At 43.1% G+C, this 24,106-nt stretch overlaps 1 protein-coding gene across 1 annotated transcript in view; it reads right to left on the bottom strand.

Moving 5' to 3' along the window:
- LOC126456138 (opsin, ultraviolet-sensitive-like) overlaps positions 1-24,106 on the bottom strand; it is a 163,264-nt gene that overhangs the window by 29,524 nt on the left and 109,634 nt on the right. Inside the window, exons 3-4 of the mRNA XM_050091895.1 lie at positions 15,683-15,791; positions 15,511-15,649 (exon numbers count right to left, since the gene is read on the bottom strand). Coding sequence (XP_049947852.1) covers positions 15,511-15,649; positions 15,683-15,791 — 248 coding nt within the window. The remainder of the gene's footprint in view (positions 1-15,510; positions 15,650-15,682; positions 15,792-24,106) is intronic.

Genomic DNA, 24,106 nt, shown 5'->3' with positions numbered 1-24,106 from the left:
TCCCATCAAAGGCAGAGCTACATGTGAAACTAGTCATGTGATCTACAAGCTAAGCTGGAACCACTGTGCTGCATTCTGTGTGGACATGACAACCAACAAGCTGTCTGTCCGCATGAATGGCCACCGACAGACTGTGGCCAGAAAACAAGTGGACCACCCTGTTGCTGAGCACACTGCCAAACATGACATCCTTTATTTCAATGACTGCTTCACAGCGTGTCTCATATGGATCCTTCCCACCAACACCAGCTTTTCCGAATTGCGCAGATGGGAACTTTCCCTGCAATACATCCTACATTTCCATAACCCTCCTGGCCTCAACCTTCGTTAGTCACTGTCCTCACCCATCTAGCCCCTTCCCTGTTCTCATTCCAGCACTCCACAGCCGTCATTCCACAATAACAACCAGTCTTTTTACTTCTCTCATTTTTTTCTACTTCCCACCCCCCTCCCCACGTCTCCCCTGCCCTCCATCTAACCAGCAGGACTTCAATGTCCTTCCCCTCCCTACCCCAGCCTCCTCCTTACCCCCACCCAGTCGCCACTCCCATCATGCACTGCTGCTGCTGCTCGCAGAGTGGCTTCAGTTGCCTGTCGTGTGCATGAGTTGAATTTGCGTGAGTGTGTGTGTGTGTGTGTGTGTGTGTGTGTGTGTGTGTGTGATCTGCTATTGACGAAGGCCTTAATGGCGGAAAGCTTTATTTGTGACAGTATTTTTATTGTGCCTATCTGTTACTCAGGATCTCCTGTATATGGTGAGTAGCAACTTTCCTTTTCATAATATTGTTACATTCCATCCTGGATTTTCCACTGTTTGAAAAATGAGACATGGGGAGATTTGAACACAGATTACCCCCTTCGCAGTCCAGCACTCTGCAAATATAACCATGAGGCCATTGCTCTCACAGTTCGCTCGAGGTTGCACGTCTTGAGCTTAGACCGTTCGCTGTTTCGATTTTGCTTCTTTTGTGACAGTTCAGTGCACTTTCTTCCTGTTTTTATGCTTTATCTTTGTCCAATTTTTGATGGGCTATCCACTGGGACATCTTGCCTCTAAATCTAGTGGCTTGGGGGGGGGGGGGGGGTGCGATGGGGAGTTTCCCTTGTGAGAGGAGCGCCACGCCAGAGGTCTGGAGGCGAGGTTCAAGCAAGTGACCTGACGTTACTAGCGATGACGTAGAAGACTAGGACTAACTGCTCCGAATGCTTCCAGTACTTCATGTAAAAGAACACACATCAGAAAAAGTTTTACATCAGCCCAGTTCCCAAATCTCCTTGGTTGTGGATATTGTATCACAGACACAGTCCCTTTGACTGTTCAGAAATGTCACTAACCCCGCCCAAAGATGTAAACATCCATGCATGAGTAGCGCCTATTAGACGGAGGGGGTCCGACAGCAATCAGTTCCAGTCATCCCACCAGGAAGGAAGGACACAGCTAGTGTCGTCTGTAGTTCAACCGTGCCTAGACGGTCAATACCGCAGTTCGATCGCGTCCGCATTGTTACTTTGTGCCAGGAAGGGTTCTCAACAAGGGAAGTGTCCAGAGTCTCGGAGTGAACCAAAGCGATGTTGTTCGGACACGGAGGAGATACAGAAACACAGGAACTGTCGATGACATGCCTCGCTCAGGCCGCCCAAGGGCTGCTACTGCAGTGGATGACCACTACCTACGGATTATGGCTCGGAGGGACCCTGGTAGCAACGCTACCATGTTGAATAACGCTTTTCGTGCAGCCACAGGACGTCCATATCGAAGCCCGTTTTTGGAGCCACAGCACCATGCAGTGCGATACAGATGGGCCCAACAACGTGCCGAACGGACCGCTAAGGGTTGACATCACGTTCTCTTCACTGATGAGTGTCGGATATGCCTCCAACCAGACAATAGTCGGAGACGTGTTTGGAGGCAACCAGGTCAGGCTGAACGCCCTAGATACACTGCCCAGCGAGTGCAGCAAGGTGAAGGCTCCCTGCTGTTTTGCGGTGGCATTATGTAGGCCCGATGTACGCCGCTGTTGGTCATGGAAGGTACCGTAACGGGTGTACCACACGTGATTGCCATCCTCCGACCGATGGTGCAACCATACCGACAGCATATTGGCGAGGCATTCGTCTTCATATACGAAAATTCGGAACACCCCCCTCCCCCCCCCCCCCCCCCCCCCCCCCAATCGTGCACATCTTGTGAACGACTTCCTTCAGGATAACGACAGCGCTCGACTAGAGTGGCCAGCATGTTCTCCAGACATGAACCCTATCGAACATGCCTGGGAAATTTGAAAAGGGCTGTTTATGGACGACGCGACCCACCAACTACTCTGAGGGATCCACGCCGAATCGCCGTTGAGGAGTGGGACAATCTGGACCAACAGTGTCTTGATGAACTTGTGGATAGTATGCCACGACGAATACAGGCATACATCAATGCAAGAGGACGTGCTACTGGGTATCTGACGTACTGGTGTGTACAGCAATCTGGACCACCACCTCTGAAGTTCTCACTGTATGGTGGTACAACATGCGATGTGTGGTTTTCATGAGCAATGAAAAGGGCGGGAATGATGTTTATGTTGATACCTATTCCAATTTTCTGTACAGGTTTCGGAACTCTCGGAACCGAGGTGATGCATAACTTTTTTTGATGTGTGTATAATTGAATATGAACGAGCTGTGGTAATGTGACGTAGCAAATTATTAAGAGCTGTCGTGTCATCTTGGATTGACAGCGTAGCGTAGCTTGCCGTGGAGTCCGGAGGAGAGGATATGTTTGGTTCTGACGCAGGCACAGCTGACGCTGGCTACTGGGCCAAGCCATCCGTTGTGCTTGCTTAACGCTGCGTGCAGTACGTTACACATACTGTCTGTGATTCTGAAAAAGTAGTGTTAAATATTAATCGGTCCTTTTCATACTTTGTATACCAAATTCTATGGGTAACAGAACAATACTGTTACAATTTCAAATCAATAACTTCACTACTTTCGGAGATATAAGTTTTTACCTAAAACACCTAATAACCATGCTGGCATTGTGAAACCGAGTTAGGTACTGTAATGTATTCATCGATAGCGTCAATTGAAGCTACAACCAAGATGATAGGTTCACATAATCTAATTTTCTGGAATTTCCTTTAGTTTCATTGCCACCGATTTTTGGCACCAGAAAATTATTATTTCATTGTGTTTTTGTTGTGTGTTTTGGAGCGACTGAGTAACTGAATGGAGGACATACGTAGAGTGAGAATGTGATATTTTATTAAAACTACGATCATTTAAGCTTGAGAAAAATTGTTGTGTGATAGGGAATTTTGTAAGATGCGTCCGAGTGGGCTTGATTTTGGAAAGGGCAGCCAGAAGGGGCTTTGGGTATTAAATTTATTAGTAATTTATTTTGTGGAAAGGAATCGTATTTTGTATTCATTAAATTCTATTTAGTTTCGGAATTACGTGATTTCTAGTCTAAATTACTGGTGGTAATCTGAGCGGCTGACAGAAATACGGCGAGTACAGAAGTACTCGAGATGATCTGATTGACTGTTTAACATACTAGCCAATATGAATTCAGCATTTTCCGCGCCTTTGGTAGGGTAATGTGCCTCAGTTCTATGAGTCGAGGTAGTTGCTAGGGTGCCGTCTTCTGGCAAACACAGATGTTAACTCGCGATGATCAAATTTGTACCAAAATGAAGAAATCCGCACACTTGATCGGTTCTTCTGTGGTTGATGAAAAGCGACTACAGTGTTGAGTATTTTGAGAAAGTTTGAGCTTTGTGAGTAATTTATTTTAGGAGATTTCGTGTGAACATTTCAAGTCGTACATGAACTCCGAGTGGGGCGTTTCGTACAAATTACGAGACATTATGACGAGCACATCTGTCCAAGAAGATTGCTGAACGACTGGCTGTGTTAACTCGCAAGTAGTCGTGGGTCAGTGACTGTTTAGGACGTTTAAAATATCGGGTCGGAATAAATATCTTCTGGCTGCTTTTGGATATGAACTCGTAATAGAGACAGTAACATTGCATAAGTAGTGTCGGACATTATATAAGGACTTGATAACCATTTTATGTGCTTTAAAAGCAATAAACCAGCTTACAGGAAATTTTAGACACTTGTTGAAACGAGTCATGCAAGAATCCCGAACGCCCGATAGCTCAAAAAAATGTTCAAATGTGTGTGAAATCTTATGGGACTTAACTGCTAAGGCCATCAGTCCCTAAGCTTACAAACTACTTAACCTAAATTATCTTGAGGACAAACACACACACCCATGCCCGAGGGAGAACTCGAACCTCCGCCGGGACCAGCCGCACAGTCCAAGACTGCAGCGCCCTTAGACCGCTCGGCTAATCCCGCGCGGCCCCGATAGTTCAGTTAACTGTCAGATGCTGCCCATGGACTGCAGTTATGTGGTCTTAGTGTGGTAGGTATTTAGCTGATTTTTCATCAACAGTGCTTTTATCGGCTAAACCAGTATCTACTATCGCAGAGTGAAGGGGCAGACAACCAGAAACCTAGCTGGGTAGATGGAGTGATTGTTTACAAGGGTAGTAAGAGACATCAGTATGTCGTTAGGCTAAATAACAATCAAACATGTTTTAGCCAACGGGGCAAAGGAACTTGAGCCCGTAATGCATTGTACATATGACTATTTACTTAGCGAGGTCTATGTTGCCATTAATTATCGTCACTGTTTTTACTGTTTCTTATCTCTTGTTCATTCAGTGTGCCTATGTACCACTGCCTCATTGCCTGAAATGTCACACGTTGGTAAACATTTGAAAATTATTTAGCGAAACAGCATACCACAGCTCGTTCATACTCTGTTATACTTTTAAGTGAAGTATTGTTAGCGCTCGGAGCAGTCAGTCCAAATCTTCTATATGATTGATACAGTGTTTATTCTCGGTTTCTGCTTCCTTGGTCCTACCCACGCACATGTTACACTTTGAGGTCCCTTTGATGATTAGGCCCTTTCCTTTTTGCTAGTTCCGCCAAGATGCAGTGATACGAAACCTTTGCACTGACTCACACCATCTCATGATACGGATGTCGGCATTTAATACGTAAGTCGACTTGATTCAGTGGTCTGCTCTTCCGGTTTTTACAGACATGTTGCATTGTATTTCTTCCCTCATTTCCTTTGTATATTACAGTTTTATACATCTGAAGATAGGATTTTCACACCACAAAAGTGGTCATGGTTTGAATAATCACTAGTACAATTGAATCAGATCTTTTAAAATTAACGAAGCATGCCTCCCAGTCGCCGGCCGAAGTGGCCGTGCGGTTAAAGGCGCTGCAGTCTGGAACCGCAAGACCGCTACGGTCGCAGGTTCGAATCCTGCCTCGGGCATGGATGTTTGTGATGTCCTTAGGTTAGTTAGGTTTAATTAGTTCTAGGGGACTAATGACCTCAGAAGTTGAGTCCCATAGTGCTCAGAGCCATTTTGAGCCTCCCAGTCGCAGATGCCCTATGTAACAAATCTTGTGCCACAGAAATGAAGTCAGGGCCGAATGATGGCGCGGTGCTTTCCGAGATGGAATCTTAAATGAAGAGCCAAATTGCTGACTTCTACAAGCAACGTTACCTCCAAGACCTCGAGAGTCGTGTGAAAAATAAGTCACATTCGACGGTGAATATATAGACAGAGACTCATGCTGTCAGAGTGTCTCAGGGCCGCAAATTGATCTGTCAAAGTAATAACTGAAACTTTAAGAGTCTTCCTGCCATGTTATTTTTGTGTGCATTCTCACCTCTGTCCATCAATTTCATATATACGTTGAGACGGGAGTGCTTGCTAACATAAGCTTCAGAAGGACTGGTCAGCGTGAGGAGATTGAGAGAAAGGAGGATTACAAGACGGTAGATGGCATAAAGGGAAGCGGAAATTGTGCGGACCTGAAGAGGATGGCAGAGAACATGAGTGCACGGAGAATTACTATGCGAAAAATCTGCCTTTGCCAGAACACAATGATAATAATCATGATGACATTGATGATGATGATGTAAAGTAAATAAAACTGAACTGTCATAATACTGTATATATATATATATATATATATATATATATATATATATATATATATATATATATATCTGAAGATGATCCAGGAAGATCGAAACATGTCAAGTATTAATAAATGTGCAACTGAGACTGAAAAATGAATGATATGAAGGGAAGCAAAGCCGCGCTAGTACGAGGAGTAAAGCACTGATTTTCCTCCCAGCTACTTGGTCAAGGTCAATCCAGCAGAGCTCCGGAGAATATGCTGTGAGCTGCTAACAGGAGATTGAACTGTATACTTAAGTGAAACTTAAATGTTTAAATATCATTCCGAAACCTGGTCAGATTGTTTAAAAAACTATGAAAATGTTAAGTATTGGGAAATTTGGAAATTTGTGGTAAGGTCATCTGTTCCTAGGCTCACACAATACTTCATCTAACTTAAACTAACTTATAATAAGGACAACACACACACCCATGCCCGCGGGAGGACTCGAACCTTCGACGGGGATAACCGCGCGAACCGTGGCAAGGCGTCTGAGACCGCACGGCTACCCCGCGCGGCTGTTAAGTATTGTCAATCTCAACATGGCTCACTAATTAGTTAGTTCAAGAATCCGCTTCATGTAAAACTTGTAAGAGGCACACAATAGAAACTCATACCTTTGGAATTAAATGCAGTCACGAAAACACATGGTAGAAGTTTACCTTTTGAATTATTCCATTTTTTGCGAAATATTGGAATCGCATAATATTAAAGCTACAGAGTTCATCTTCTGGTGAATTTTATCACGCAAAACTATGATAGAAGTTTCCGTGAAGGTAAATCATCTACTTTTCGAGTTGTTAAGAAAATTTCGTAAAGTCTTTGTTATTAAGCTACAAAGCTAAAAAGACTGCGCTGTATTTGATATATGTAATAATTAAGCTGTACCAGGTCTGAAGGTAATAGGGTAATTGTTAAAAGGTACAGACATAAAAAGAGACAGTTCAGAGACCACCATGGCCGGCCGAAGTGGCCGTGCGGTTAAAGGCGCTGCAGTCTGGAACCGCAAGACCGCTACGGTCGCAGGTTCGAATCCTGCCTCGGGCATGGATGTTTGTGATGTCCTTAGGTTAGTTAGGTTTAACTAGTTCTAAGTTCTAGGGGACTAATGACCTCAGCAGTTGAGTCCCATAGTGCTCAGAGCCATTTGAACCATTTTTTAGAGACCACCATCTACCATCTGTTCCCTCTGAAAAATTGTATACTTTAAATTTAAAGAGTAATTGGGCTAAGGATTTTCTATAACATTAATAATGTACAGATGTACTTGTAGAAAAATTGGGATCGTTGTAAATCTTCGACTAAAAACGATATAAATAATTTTGTAGTCATGAAGGTTGCTGGCTGAGCACTGCTGCCAACGCTAGAAGCAGTTTTGGAACATGTGTACCCTTTGTCGTCCGCATAACGAGAAGTCTGCGTCTGGGAGGTTATTAGATCGTAGTCAGTCTTATGGGGATGTGCTACGCTCCACTGCGAATATGTACGCGACCTCTTATGCCTCGGATGGCGTTAATAGTGGCCGACATCACTGTGTTTCGTTAGAACGATATATCGCACATAACTGTTGAGACTGTGTAGAAGTGAACTTAACTCGGATTAAGAATTTATCTGGAAAGCCAATATTTCGTTGCCCATATTCTGTGTTGCGTCCACTATATAATAGAAAACCTCGTGGCGATCGTAGGAGATTATGCTCTACATTTAAGGCGAAATTTTCATGAATGGGAACAAAGAATAGAAATAGTCTCCGAACTGTTTTGAGTGCCGACCTTGGGAGACGAGCTTAACGATTTTCATACTTGTGCTTGTAAGCATTCATCGTAAGATATTCTTTCATTAAATGACAATAGGCTTTTATTTATCGTCTCTGTTCCTGACATTTTGCATTGTTCTTAGAGAGTGAAACGTTTCTGTGAAGTCGTTTCATAAGACGCTTGTCGAATTCGGTACAACTTATTCGCTTTACTACCTGATTTTAGCTCAATTCATGAACTCTTCCAGGAAGACTGAGCACTCAAATAAGGCCTATTGAATATTATATGTGTGTTTTAATGTGGGGTTTCGGTTTTCAAATGGTTCAAATGGCTCTTAGCACTATGGGACTTAACTTCTGAGGGCATCAGTCCCCTAGAACTTAGAACTACTTAAACCTAACTAACCTAAGGACATCACACACATCCGTGTCCGTGGCAGGATTCGAACCTACGACCGTAGCTGTAGCCCGGTTCTAGACTGCAGCGCCTAGAACCGCTCGGCCACCCCGGTCGGTGTTTCGGTTTTGTTTTGTGGTAAACGCTGAGTTGGTCATCGTCTACTGGGAGCAGACGATGTTGCTTCTCGTTCGAAGGAGAGCACAGGATGACCAACTTAGGTTTCCAATACCTGAACAGAGAGGTTTACCCATCTTAGTCGAAGGCTGTTTTTGCGTGTGAGGTTGGTGACGGAGGGCTACCCCCTCTGGCACCTTCCGCTGCACGGGGTTCTAGATAATCTCGAAAGCGAAAGCGGCACTCTTCGGTGAACGCTTGGTGAGTACGGATCGTAGCCCTTAAGGGGGTTTCTGGTGATAGGAGCAGGTTGAGTTAGGACTTCGTTATGTTTAACTGTTGACATACTTAGCTTAACTGAAGCATGTGAAGCGAGTTATTTTTCCGAATGTGCCATAATTATATTGCTTTGAATAGGAGATTTTTGGGTGTTTGAGTTACAAGTGTGGAAGTTACTTTGTTCATTTTGAACAATGATGAAGTAGAATTTCAAACGGTAAATCTGATAAGGAAAAGCTGGTTAGGATCACTTCAACCGTACGTGAGTGTAATATTGTGTCGAAGCGAGTATGATTTTTAATGATTTTTAATCTTATATTTTGTGGAAGTTGCTTTTGTCTTTGTGTGTCGATTTTGTGCCACGTGTTTGGTAATCAATGACCCTTCTGGTCCACCACGACACCGCAATAGGCTTTGTTTTATCAGTTTGCTTGTTTAATGAGCTATAATTTCTGCAAGAATATCTCTTCTTTCGTGCGCTTTCTACAAAGCAGCACAACAGTTCGATTCGGAATGGACCACGTGCTCCAGTTCGGACGTTCGCAAGCAGCAGACGTAGTTAGTATGTTGAATAATTATCGCACAACCTTGTGTATTGGTTAAACCTCTGTCCAGAATTGTGCATGCGTAGAATCGTAATGCGAATCTCACTGACATATTTTTATGGTATGAATGCAAAGGAGATGATAGTATCACTGTCTCCCACCCCCGTTTTCTGTGATTCTTGTTGCTGTAGTTAAATTGTGCTCTGTTACATTACCACGTAATTCTTGCTTAAATATTTCTAGTCAGGCACCAGTCATGTGTAGTTAGGATGTGCAACCAAATACTTAAATGCAATAAATAATCTACGTGAAAGATAAATTCTGTGGTGTTGATGTTACCCACTTACTCCGATTTCCAATCCTGAATTAATCGAGTTGCTCCATGCACGACATGGAGTGCTATTTATCTGGCTACTTAAAGAAATTTGCATACTTGTGATTAAATTATGAAAGTAATTAAACTAATAATTTTCCAGCTCCGTTTTTTTCGAAACGGTATAGGAAGGGCTTGGGCTGGTGGCGACCCTGAATTTCTGAATTTTTTATCATTATTTGTGTGAGAGAGGCAGCTAGAAATGCGAGATAACGTATATGGTTCGATGAGAAACGTCGTAAAGATAGTAATACGTTACAAGAGCTACAACATTTTATTTCAGTTTAGGCGAGCTAATAAGTCGATGTGTGGAATGAGGACTATGGACAGTACGTTCTCCATCGGTTTTTGGCTACCTGCACAAATAGCTTTCAGGGACTTGTTACTCTCAACACTACCAAAGATTTCAAATCATAAATTAGAGACCAAGCACCATGATATTTTACCAGCTGCCCCACAGAAATATTACAATTATGCAATGACTGTTCTTTCAGACATGACGGAAACAACAGACAACATGTTGATCCTGCGGCCACTACAAATGAAGACACAAAGGAATTAAAGACGTTTCTGCCATTGGGCATTGATTTATATCAATGGGGAAAGTTGAAAACTTTTAACACACTGGGATTCAAACCCGGATCTCCTGCTTGCTAGGCAGATGTGCAGTGGCAACCCATCAGTAATGTGTGGTGTAAGTTGAGAATTTGGGTCTGGCGGGAGGCAGGCTAGGGCAGTCATTGTGTTTGTGGTGACCAGTCTGTCCGGGTGGTGTAGCGCATGATAGGTCTTATTTTGGTTTAGCCGTAAAGTATATGTCACTTAATAAGCATCTGAACACTGCGCGGGGAAAAGATGCAATATGAACATGCCCACCCGAGGAGAGTTATGTACGATAAGAAAGATGAACATATATCTTTATCCTAATGTTTCCTCGAGCCATTGTCAAATTTTTGACTCTCCATCTATCTATGTCTTCCTGCCCACGATTCTGGGTGGACATACTGCGTGTATGCCAGACAATATACACTACTGGCCATTAAAATTGCTACGCCACGAAGACGACATGCTAGAGAAGCGAAATTTAACCGACAGGAAGAAAATGCTGTGATACGCAAATGATTAGCTTTTCCGAGCATTCACACAAGGTTGGCGCCGGTGGCGACACCTACAACGTGCTCACATGAGGAAGGTTTCCAACCGATTTCTCATACACAAACACCAGTAAACCAGTTGACAGGCGTTGCCTGGTGAAACGTTGTTGTGATGCCTCGTGTAAGGAGGAGAAATGCGTACCATCACGTTCCCAACTTTGATAAAGGTCCGATTGTAGCCTATCGCGATTTCGGTTTATCGTATCGCGACATAGCTGCTCGCGTTGGTCGAGATCCAATGACTGTTAGCAGACTATGGAATCGGTGGGTTCAGGAGGGTAATACGGAACTCCGTGCTGGATCCCAACGGCCTCGTATCACTAGCAATGGAGATGACAGGCATCTTATCCGCATGGCTGTAACGGATCGTGCAGCCACGTCTCGATCCATGAGTCAACAGATGGGGACGTTTTCAAGACAACTACCATCTGCACGAACAGTTCGACAACGTTTGCAGCAGCATGGACTATCAGCTCGGAGACCATGGCTGCGGTTACCCTTGACGCTGCACCACAGACAGGAGCGCCTGCGATGGTGTACTCAACGACGAACCTGGGTGCACGAATGGCGAAACGTCATTTTTTACGGATGAATCCAGGATCTGTTTACAGCATCATGATGGCTGCATCCGTGTTTGGCGACATCGCGGTGAATGTACATTGGAAGCGTGTATTCGTCATCGCCATACTGGAGTATCACCCGGCGTGATGGTATGGGATGCCATTGGTTACACGTCTCGGTCACCTCTTGTTCGCATTGACGGCACTTTGAACAGTGGACGTTACATTTCAGATGTGTTACGACCCGTCGCTCTACCCTTCATTCGATCCCTGCAAAACCCAATGTCAGCAGGATAGTGCACGACCGCATGTTGCAGGTCCTGTAAGGGCCTTTCTGGGTACAGAAAATGTTCGACTGCTGCCCTGGCCAGCACATTCTCCAGATCTCTCACCAACTGAAAACGTCCGGTCAATGGTGGCCGAGCAACTGGCTCGCACAATACGCCAGTCACTACTCTTGATGAACTGTGGTATCGTGTTGAAGCTGCATGGGCAGCTGGACCTGTACACGCCATCCAAGCTCTGTTTGACTCAATGCCCAGGCGTATCAAGGCCGTTATTACGGCCAGAGGTGGTTGTTCTCGGTACTGATTTCTCAGGATCTTTGCACCCAAATTGCGTGAAAATGTAATCACATGTCAGTTCTAGTATAATATATTTGTCCAATGAATACCCGTCTATCATTTGCATTTGTTCTTAGTGTAGCAATTGTAATGGCCAGTAGTGTATTTTTGTGTAAACGTTTTTGCAATGTAACTTCTAGAAAGCGAGGCAGTTTCTTGCATTTCTAAACTGCTTCATCCTGAAAATGATACCTGGGTAAACCGTAGCCTGCAAACTTCGGAAAACGACATTATGTATGTTTGTGTTGTACTGCATTCTTTATCATGGAGTTGGATGGTGAACCCTTTCCTTCAACAATGAAGTGGTAAATATCACTCTGTTCAAAGGAGAGTTAATATATCAATCAATTTAGACTATTATAGTAGTAATCTTAGCGACAGACTGTGGAGGTGCGAAGTAAGACTTGTGAATCGCTGCTGGTGAAAGTTTCCGCCAACCACACACCTCGAAACAATCCACGTATTTGAACTTCCTTACGGCGCCCGTACTTAAGCACCAGTACATTGATCAGCGCACCTGCGTTGTAAGAAGGAGACTTGGATTTGAATCCCGCTCGAGCACTAATTTTCAACTGTCCCCATTGATATAAATCAGTGCCCTCTGGCAGCCAATGTCTTTAACACTTCCGGTGCTGGTCATGCAGATAGCTCCCGTTACCTGTGCACTGGATGAAATATGTGGTTTTTTGGATTGGAGTTACCACTTTAAATATACATACTTTGACGCTGATACTGTTAAATCTGAATCCACAGGTTAAACCTCAATTTAATAGTAATTATCATATTAAAATTATTGAAAAGGAGCTCTGCTATTCAAATACATAGCCCGATTAGCAAGCGAGTGGTCTTTTTGCTTAAATTTCTTATTCAGCCCATTTAAATATAAAGAAACACACAAAACAAAATTTAGCTTTCATAGTGGAGCATAATGGGACAGAAATTGAAACATGGAAAGATACATGACGAGTATTACGCTCACTGGAATCGTACACTTTGAACTGTTTCCTGATTTACCTGCAGGAAAAATCCTTCATAAGTATACAATCAGTGAAAATAATACGATGAAAGTGTAATCTGAACTGGCATCAAATATTTTGTTTCCTGCATCTACAGATTCGTCAGGAGCTTTGTAAATGGTTTGCTCCAGTCGTTTCTCCTCTTCACTGTGCATGCTGAACATAAAATCAACACAAAAAGCACGAAACAAAGGGAAGTTGGACGTAAGCTAATCCCTATGAAAGAAGAGACGACAACGAAGGTTTCAAAACCGACGAATTTTTCCTGTGATACCGCTACTACTGTGTTGTTGTGGTCTTCTGTCCTGAGATTGGTTTGATGCAGCTCTCCGTGCTACTCTATCCTGTGCAAGCTTCTCCATCTCGAAGTAACAACTGCGACTTACATCCTTCTGAATCCGCTTAGTTTATTCATCTCTTGGTCTCCCTCTACGATTTTTACTCTCCACGCTGTCCTTCAGTACTAAGCTGGTGATCCCTTGATGCCTGAGAACACGTCCTACCAATCCTACCAACCGATCCCTCCTTCTAGTCGTGTTGAGCCACAAGTTCCTCTTCTCCCCAATTCTATTCTCTACCTCCTCATTAGTAAGGTGATCTATCCATCTAATCTTTAGCATTCTTCTGTAGCACCACATTTCGAAAGTTTCCATTCTCTCCTTACCTTAACTATTTATCGTCCGTTTCACTTTCATACAAGGCTACACTCCATACAAATATTTTGAGAAGAGACTTGCTGATACTTAAATCTATACTCGATGTTAACAAATTTCTAGTCATGGACTGTGCAGCTGGTCCCGGCGGAGGTTCGAGTCCTCCCTCGGGCATGGGTGTGTGTGTGTCCTTAGGATAATTTAGGTTAAGTAGTGTGTAAGCTTAGGGACTGATGACCTTATCAGTTAAGTCCCATAAGATTTCACACACATTTGAACAATTGAACACAACAAATTTATCTCCCTCAGAAACACTTTCCTTGCCGTTGCCCGTCTACATTTTATATCCTCTCTGCTTCGACCATCATCAGTTACTTTGCTCCCCAAATAGTAAAACTCCTTTACTACTTTAAGTGTCTCATTTCCTAATCTAATTCCCTCAGCATCGCCCGACTTAATTCGACTACATTCCATTATCCTCGTTTTGCTTTTGTTGATGTTCGTCTTATATCCTCCCTTCAAGACACTGTCCATTCCGTTCAACTGCTCTTCCAAGTCCTTTGCTGTCTCTGACAGAATTACAATGTCATCGGCGAACCTTAAAGTTTTTATTTCTTCTCTATTGATTTTAATACCTACTCCGACTTTTTCTTTTGTTTTCTTTACGGCTTGCTCAATATACAGATTGAATAACATTGGCGATAGGCTACAGCCCTGTCTCTCTCCCTTCCTAACCACTGCTTCCCTTTCGCGCCCCTCGACTCTTATAACTGCCATCTTGTTTCTGTACAAATTGTAAATAGCCTTTCGCTCCCTGTATTTGACCCCTGCCACCTTCAGAATTTGAAAGAGAATATTCCACTCAACATTGTCAAAAGCTTTCTCTAATTCTGTCTTCTAAGATAAGTCGTAGGGTCAGTATTGCCTCATGTGTTACAACATTTCTACGGAATGGAAACTGATCTTCCCCGACGTCGCCTTCTAACAGTTTTTCCATTCATCTGTAAAGAACTCGCGCTCTGCTGTTCGTAGCAGCTTACTCGCGCTCCTGTTTTTTTATTCATTACTAAACCTACTCCTACAATGGCTCTATTTTGTTTTGTATTTATAACCCTCTATTCACGTGACCACCGAACTTCACTAATTTCCACTATACCTAACTTTAACCTATCCACTTCCGTTTTTAAATATTCTAATCTATCTGCCCGATTAAGGGATCTGATATTCCACGCTCCGATACGTAGAACGCCAGTTTTGGTTCTCATGATAACGCTTACCTGCTGAGTAGTCCCCACCCGGAGATCCGAAAAATGGCTCTGAGCACTATGGGACTTAACTTCTGAGATCATCAGTCCCCTAGAACTTAGAACTACTTAAACCTAAGTAACCTAAGGACATCACACACATCCATGCCCGAGGCAGGATTCAAACCTGCGACCTTAGGGGTCGCGCGGCTCCAGACTGTAGCGCCTAGAACCGCTCGGCCACTCCGGCCCGGAGATCCGAATGGGAGACTATGTTACCTCTGGAATATATTACCCAGGATGACTCCATCATCAGTTAATCATACAGTGAAGCTGCTTGCACTCAGGAAAAATTATGGCTGTAGTTTCCCCTTGATTTCAGCCGTTCGCAGTACCAGCACAGCAAGGCCGTTTTGGTTAATGTTACAAGGCCAGATCAGTCAATTGTCCAGTATGTTGTCCCTGCAACTACCCCTCTTCAGGAAACAGACGTTTGTCTCGCCGGTGAACATGTTGGCTATTGTTAAGAATATTATCTGTGCATGAAATTACGTGCCCTTCTGCCTAGTATCGCTTTCTGACAACCTTGTTTCGACATCTCGAATCAATTTCGTTGATTCACCCCATATATGAGAGGGAGAGAGAGAGAGAGAGAGAGAGAGAGAGAGATTGAGAGAGACATATACAACAGCAACATGCAGAGGAGCAGATGGCCCGGTTAGAACGGAGTGTTGCGCACCTGCAGGTAGTCGAAGCTGCAGGAGGTGAGGAAGCCCTCGGGCACGTACCGGCCGGCCCACGCGGCGCCGGTGAGGGGCGGCGCCGCCCACACGACGCCGTACAGCCAGGCGGCGCAGACGCCGACCCGCGCGCGCGCCCTGGGGGAGCGCCAGAGGCCGCTGCGGCCGCGCCCCCGCAGCGGGTGCACGATCACGCAGTAGCGGTCCACCGCGATCGCCGTCAGCGTGGCGATCGACACCGTGCCCGTCAGGCCTCCCACGAAGCCGTACACCTGGCACCCTGCCGGGACGACCACAGGTAAAAACAACAAGCCGTGTGTCATCAGTACCCACTGCGAAGGGTCACGTGCTGTAAGCAAAGCAAGTGTCGCCCTACTATATAGGCACACACACACACACACACACACAGCATATTGGAAACTCCTCGAAATATATATATATATATATATATATATATATATATATATACGAGGGTTGTTTTTTAAGTAAGGGCCGTTCGCGCGTATAGTCCCGTAGTTCGCGCGGACGCCGCAACAAGACACCGCGCCACTTGCCGGCATCCTTCCCGTTCACACTGATGCAAGTTGCAGCTCTGTAGCTGACGTGTGCGCATCGCATACTTTATAATGTTTACGATTATTGAATCGCCCGCTGCGTGTGAGATACGGTCAGTGATACGTTTTTTGACCGCGAGAAGCCTATCAGCTGCAGAAATTCATCGTCAGTTAACAGAAGTTATGGCTTGAATGCAATGAGTGAAGGTAAAGTGCGTCAATGGGTTAGAGAGTTTAAAAATGGCCGTCAAAACGTCCATGACGAAGAACGCTCAGGCCGGCCCTCTGTGATCACTGATGATTTGGTGGCTGCAGTCGAAACAAAGATTCGTGAGGACAGAAGATTCACAATTTCCACTCTTTCTTTGGAATTTCCACAAGTTTCAAGATCGGTTTTGTACGAAATTGTGTCTGAAAACCTAAACTTTAAGAAACTGTGTTCTCGGTGGGTACCCAGACTCCTCACAGAGGACCACAAAGAGAAGAGATTTGCCACTTCATTGGACTTTTTGATTCGTTACGAGGAAGAAAGGGATGACATGTTGAGTCAAATTGTCACTGGAGATGAAACATGGGTATCCCATATCACTCCCGAAAGCAAGCGACAATCGACGGAATGGCGACACACAATCTCACCCGTCAAGGTCAAAGCCAAACAGACGCTGTCAAAGCGCAAGATTATGGCAATTGTGTTCTGGGACCGGCGCGGTGTTTTGCTAGTGGACTTTATGCCACGAGGAACGACAATCAACCCAGATGCCTACTGTGCAATTCTAAAGAAGTTCCGCAGAGCAATTCAAAACAAAAGGCGCGGCATGCTGACAAAAGGAGTTTTGCTCCTGCACGATAACGCTAGGCCTCACACCTCTCAAAAGACTCGGGATCTGATTGATTCTTTTGGCTGGGAAGTTTTGGACCATGCACCATACAGCCCCGACCTTGCTCCTAGCGATTTTCACCTTTTCCGGTACCTGAAACACCATCTTGGCGGGCAGCGCTTCAATGACGACGATGAAGTGAAAGGGGCTGTGAACTCTTGGTTGTCGGAGCAGGCGGCCGAATTCTTTCAAGAGGGAATTAAAAACTTAGTTGTACGGTATGACAAGTGCTTAAATAAACAAGGCAACTACGTAGAAAAACAGGTAAAAGTGTGTATAATCAGAAAATAAAAGTTTTTTTACAAAAGTATTTGTATCTTTTTCTAAAAATAAAAACGGCCCCTACTTAAAAACAACCCTCGTAGGGTGAGTCACCTAACATTACCGCTGGATATACTTCGAAAACCACATCAAATACTGACGAACCGATTCCACAGACCGAACGAGAGGAGAGGGGCTAGTGTAATTGGTTAATACAAACCATAAAAAAATGCACGGAAGTATGTTTTTTAACTTAAACCTACGTTTTTTTAAATGGAACCCCGTTAGTTTTCTTAGCACATCTGAACATATAAACAAATACGTAATCAGTGCCGTTTGTTGCATTGTAAAATGTTAATTACATCCGGAGATATTGTAACCTAAAGTTGACGCTTAAGTACCACTCCTCCGCTGTTCAATAGTGTGTATCGGAGAGTTGACGCTTAAGTACCACTCCTCCGCTGTTCAATAGTGTGTATCGGAGAGCACCGAATTACGTAGGGATCCAAAGGGAACGGTGATGGACCTTAGGTACAGAAGAGACTGGAACAGCACATTACGTCCACATGCTAACACCTTTTTATTGGTGTTTTTCACTGACGCACATGTACATTACTATGGGGGGTGAGGTACACGTACACACGTGGTTTCCGTTTTCAATTACGGAGTGGAATAGAGTGTGTCCCGACATGTCAGGCCAAAAGATGTTCAATGTGGTGGCCATCATTTGCTGCACACAATTGCAATCTCTGGCGTAATGAATGTCGTACACGCCGCAGTACATCTCGTGTAATGTCTCCGCAGGTTGCCACAATACGTTGTTTCATATCCTCTGGGGTTGTGGGCACATCACGGTACATATTCTCCTTTAACGTACCCCACAGAAAGAAGTCCAGAGGTGTAAGATCAGGAGAACGGGCTGGCCAATTTATGCGTCCTCCACGTCCTATGAAACGCCCGTCGAACATGCTGTCAAGGGTCAGCGTAGTGTTAATTGCGGAATGTGCAGGTGCACCATCATGCTGATACCACATACGTCGACGCGTTTCCAGTGGGACATTTTCTAGCAACGTCGGCAGATCATTCTGTAGAAACGCGATGTATGTTGCAGTGTTCTCCGATACACACGATCGAACAGCGGAGGAGTGGTACTCAAGCATCAACTTTAGGTTACAATATCTCCGGAAGTAATTAACATTTTACAATGCAACAAACGGCACTGATTACGTATTTGTTTATATGTTCAGAGGTGCTAATAAAACTAATGTGGTTCCATTTAAAAAAAACGTAGGTTTGTGTTAAAAAACATACTTCCGTGCATTTTTGTATGGTTTGTATTAGCCAATTACACTAGCCCCTCTCCTCACGTGCGGTCTGTGGAATCGGTTCGTCAGTATTTGATGTGGTTTACGAAATATATCCAGCGGTAACGTTAGGTGACTCACCCTGTATATATATATATATATATATATATGTTCATGTATGAGTACATATTATTACTATCATATATATATATATATATATATATATATATATATATCCAGGTGTTTGTGAGGATTTTCCACTTACATTCCTCACACACAAAGAAAGAAAATATGTTATGTGGACATGTCCGGAAATGCTTACTTTCCATGTTAGAGCTCATTTTATTACTTCTCTTCAAATCACATTAATCATGGAATGGAAACACACAGCAACAGAACGTACCAGCGTGACTTCAAACACTTTGTTACAGGAAATGTTCAAAATGTCCTCCGTTAGCGAGGATACATGCATCCACCCTCCATCGCATGGAATCCCTGATGTGCTGATGCAGCCCTGGAGAATGGCGTATTGTATCACAGCCGTCCACAATACGAGCACGAAGAGTCTCTACGTTTGCTACCGGGGTTGCGTAGACAAGAGCTTTCAAACGCCCCCATAAATGAAAGTCAAGAGGGTTGAGGTCGGGAGAGCGTGGAGGCTATGGAATTGGTCCGCCTCTACCAATCCACTGGTCACCGAATCTGTTGTTGAGAAGCGTACGGACATTTTGACTGAAATGTGCAGGAGCTCCATCGTGCATGAACCACATGTTGTGTCGTACTTGTAAAGGCACATGTTCTAGCAGCACAGGTAGAGTATCCCGTATGAAATCATGATAACATGCTCCATTGAGCGTAGGTGGACGAAACTAAAATGAGCTCTAACTTGGAAATTAAGCGTTTCCGGACACATGTCCACATAACATATTTTCTTTCTTTGTGTGTGAGGAATGTTTCCTGAAAGTTTGGCCGTACCTTTTTGTAACACCCTGTATATATCGGGTGATCAAAAGGTCAGTATAAGTTTGAAAACTGAATAAATCACAGAATAATGGAGATAGAGAGGTAAAAATTGACACACATGCTTGGAATGACATGGGGTTTTATTAGAACCAAAAAATACAAAAGTTCAAAAAGTCTGACAGATGGTGCTTCATCTGATCAAAATAGCAATAATTAACATAACAAAGTAAGACAAAGCAAAGATGATGTTCTTTACAGGAAATGCTCAATATGTCCACCATCATTCCTCAACAATAGCTGTAGTCGAGGAATAATGTTGTGAACAGTACTGTAAAGCATGTCCGGAGTTATGGTGAGGCATTGACGTTGGATGTTGTCTTTCAGCATCCCTAGAGATGTCGGTCGATCACGATACACTTGCACCTTCAGGTAACCCTAAAGCCAATAACCGCACGGACTGAGGTCTGGGGACCTGGGAGGTGGCTGAGCACACGATCATCACCAAACGACGTGCACAAGAGATGTTTCACGTGTCTAGCAATACTTTTTTTTTGTTCTAATAAAACCCCATGTCATTCCAAGCATGTGTGTCAACTTTTACCTTTCTAACTACATTATTCCGTGTTTTATTAATTTTTCAAATTTATACTGACTTTTTGATCATCCTATATATATATATATATATACACATATATATACATATATATATATATATATATACATATATATACATATATATATGTATATATGTGAGTAGTTTCCACTCTGCTGTTTGTATATACACAAAAAACAGCAGAGTGGGAATTCCTTGCAAACCCCTGGATCTATTTCAGCTACATTTGGTACAGAAACAGCAGCCTCACTGGTATGAGCACTGTGTCGTTTATGACTTCCTAGCTCCTATAGGAATGGAGATATGGACAAAAACGTGTCTTTTCCAATCCCTGAGGCTGATGTGAACGGGTGGGTTGTTGGGGATAGTATTGTCCTACCTTACTGCCATCCTTTGCAGTGTAGTCTACACATCAGGGGCAAAAATTGGGTTTCCTGCCCCCAACATCTAGGCTGCCCTGCACTGCAGGCTTGTTGTGTGGTAGTAGTGCCAGCATGCTATATTGACCTCCTTTGCAGGGGCTTCATGTGCAGAGAGGCAGGGCTTAGCAGAGATGTGGGATGGGGGGAAGATGGTAGAGGGGGAAGATGGAGTAGACAGAGAAAAGGGTGGGAGGATATAGACAGAGGGAGTCGAGAAGGATGTGGATGGAGGTAGGGGGGAAGAAAAAGAGGAGATAGATAAATAGAGGGGAGGAGGAGATGCAGAGACACATTGAGAATGAGGAAATGTACATATAGAGAGTTGGGAGGATGAGGTGGGCAAGGAAATGGGAGGGAGAAAGACGTGAATACTGTGATGGAGGAGGAGGAGATCTCTGCATTAGTCATGTCCAACACTTATGAAAGTGAATGTGCAGGGAAAAGGTTAGCAAACAATATACAGGGAATTCACTATTATAGGTACAAATGGATGAGGCGTCTAGAGATGAATGAAACAAGCAAATAATCCTAATAAACTCGGGTCCAGTGGTTTCCCCCAATATGATTTATTACATCTGGGTACATGAACACCTTTTAACAGAGTCCCCAAGGATCCAAACTACCCACAAATGTGTGGCAAGAAATCACAGCATTATGCTAAAAAAGCAACGCTTATAAAATTAGATTGTATGAATATGAATGTGGGCTAGTGCAGTACCATGCATGTAACACATACACATCCTTTCACGGAGAGGAATATCATCAAAATAGTCGATTAGCTTGTGTTGCAGGAAATGATGTTACACACTACCAGTAAGTCGGCCATGCAGGAAATTAGGCCATATTGGGGATACTATAAGTTTACAGAGCTATTTTTATTAAAATTATTTGCTTGTTTCATTGTCCTCTACTTGCCCCCTTTCGTTGGAATGAATAACAGATAAACAGTTTGCATTATTGAAGGCTCATTTTAACTATGTGGACAAACCATCTAGCAATAAATACATCTGAGTATGCTCTGATGTAGGAACAAAGACCTTACACTAGTATTACATAGTTTGTTAAGCCTGCAATCACAGCTACTGCAGAAAAGTACAAATGAATTAAAGAGAGAAAGCAACACACCAAATTTACCCAAAGTGCAAGACACGCCAGTTTAATGTGTCACTCCAGGCAGATCAAAGTAAACAAAAGACAGCAGGTAAGCAGCTAGAAATATGAATGTGGTGGCCTCGAGTCGTGTGGTCGCAACACGCCTACAGGTTAGTCTTCCCTCTAGTCATGCAGGTTGCACAGAGCAGCCTACTCGCGAGGTGGAACGAGACCATTAGCAAGAAGAGCGCCGGACAACAAAGGCCGCCAGCCTAACAGAAACTCTGTGGCTTAAAAGACAGCTCCATCGCAGCCCACCTGCTGAGAAGAATCGATCTGCTTGTTATAGGAATCGTCATACACGCTGGCGATGAGTTCGATAGGAAATCAGCAGCCCAACAAGAATGCAAGACATTGCCCTAAACAGAACACTGGTACAGGCTGGGACCATTTGTACAACGATCACAGGAGGGTTTTTGTCCTTATTGTATAAATTATTGTTTTGGACATTTGTACTATATTTCAGTTCCTGTATTGTTCAGAAGTTCGATGCTATGCAAGCACTGCAGTGACAACAGCCGTCGTGAAACAGATGCATGGATGTCCGAAGGAACATTGCATCGTACTTCTGAAGAACGCAGGATCTGCAATATAGTATTTATCCGCCGACACCAGACAAGCGACTTTCAATTTAAATGTCTCCAGCACAGGAATATACATAATGGATGTACGAGTACAGGTTGTAGACAGGTGGTTGACGGCATATTGAAGTTACCCTAATGGTAAGGCAACCACTCGCGATAAGCCAGAAATCCGAGTTCGAGTCCTGATCGGGCACAATCTTCGTTGTCGTCATTCCATCATGCAGCTGATGATTGTCTATATTCGAAACTACGTATAAATTTCTTGTAGAGACATTTGTGGTTATTTCAGTAGTTGTAACATTTATGTTTTTGGGTGCCTGATACTACTGGTTCGGAGTAGCGCCCCTGCACCTTGCAGGCTGTTGTCAACATACAGATGTCTTCCACTGTCGACACAGTGAAGCTGCAACAACGAATTAGTAGAGTGTGTTCCAACGACTAACAGTGTCCTCAGTTTTGCTTTCTTCACAACGGAAGGAAAGCATATATGAAGAATGTAATGTGCTTTATATACAGTAATGTACAGAGTACATGGCTGAAACATGACCTATTACCAAGAAACAAGCGAGTGCACTGGGAAATTAATGAATTTAGGCAGGAGTATATCCCTTGAAACTCAGAACAAATCCCCGTTATTTGCAAGCGAAACATGTTGAAATAACACTTGGCAGACAACTTCTACAGCCATAACATGAGCGCTTAACATCACAGTATGAATGTAATTCAAGAAAAAATATTCCTTGGACAGAAGAAAGACAGTAGGTTTGTTTATAATAAAGTTAAAATTTTTAAATAAAATCTTATAATACTCAAGAGGTTGTAACGATTCATGTTGAATGTTACTTAACTTTCTTCTGCCTGGTCCATTAATGAATGAATGCGAAATTTTCATACTTCACAAAATTTATTCACGTTAATTGACATCCGAACTGCACTCTCGTCATGTAAACAAAACACGGACAGACTTCACTGACCTCTTTGACTTCCAAAAGTAACTTCGAAACTGACCTGTCGCAGCATCGCTTTATATAGAATTTTAGCAATAACTTCCAAAATAAAGCATTATTAATTTTGTACAATTTTGATGTTACAATTAAAATTTACAAAACATAAAGAAACTGATGTTGCAGCCGAATAAGATGTAAAATACAATATTCAGTGACGATATTTTATAGTAATATCTTTAGTTTTCCATAAGAAAATCATTCTGAACTTTAATTGCGATACTGTCTCTCATATTACTGTAGTTGCGTAAATAATTACAGTTTGGATTTGGTTACTAATATTCGATGGTAGTACAGAGCTTGTGCTTTATCTGATTACATACATAAAATGCACAACTAAGGCCTCAGATTCTGGAAATTGGAAAACTACAGGACGTAAACAATTGGAGAGTTAATTAGAAATGTAATTACAAAGAATATTAATTACAGAGGAAGACATAAAAATAAATAACAAATGAAAATACATCGCTTGGTAATAACTTTTAAGCTGTTTCTCAAGATATTGAAGTCTTCTGTTACTGGATTTTTAGGTTACCATTTTGGTAATTAGAAGCATTGATTTTTCATGCTAACATCTCTGCTGTCTCTAGTTATTTGTTGCTAAGGACTTATTACTTCAATTTTTTGATTAGTTACTTAATTTAGAGTATGTATATAATTTTATCAACGACAACAATCCACCGATAATGATGACAACGCACGTCCTTCCAGAACATTCCACACGCCTTCGCAATGAATATTAAGTTTTTTATCAAATAGCACATAATGATATATAAAAGACACACATACAAGGCCTTAGGAAGCACTACATTGTCCGGTAACTATCAGGATGCATATAAAAAAAGGTGGTATCAGACATT

The sequence above is a fragment of the Schistocerca serialis genome, chromosome 1 (assembly GCF_023864345.2).
Source record: "Schistocerca serialis cubense isolate TAMUIC-IGC-003099 chromosome 1, iqSchSeri2.2, whole genome shotgun sequence".
NCBI lineage: Eukaryota > Metazoa > Arthropoda > Insecta > Orthoptera > Acrididae > Schistocerca > Schistocerca serialis.
Note: the sequence above shows the minus strand (reverse complement) of the source record. Positions and strands in the feature narration are given on the sequence as shown.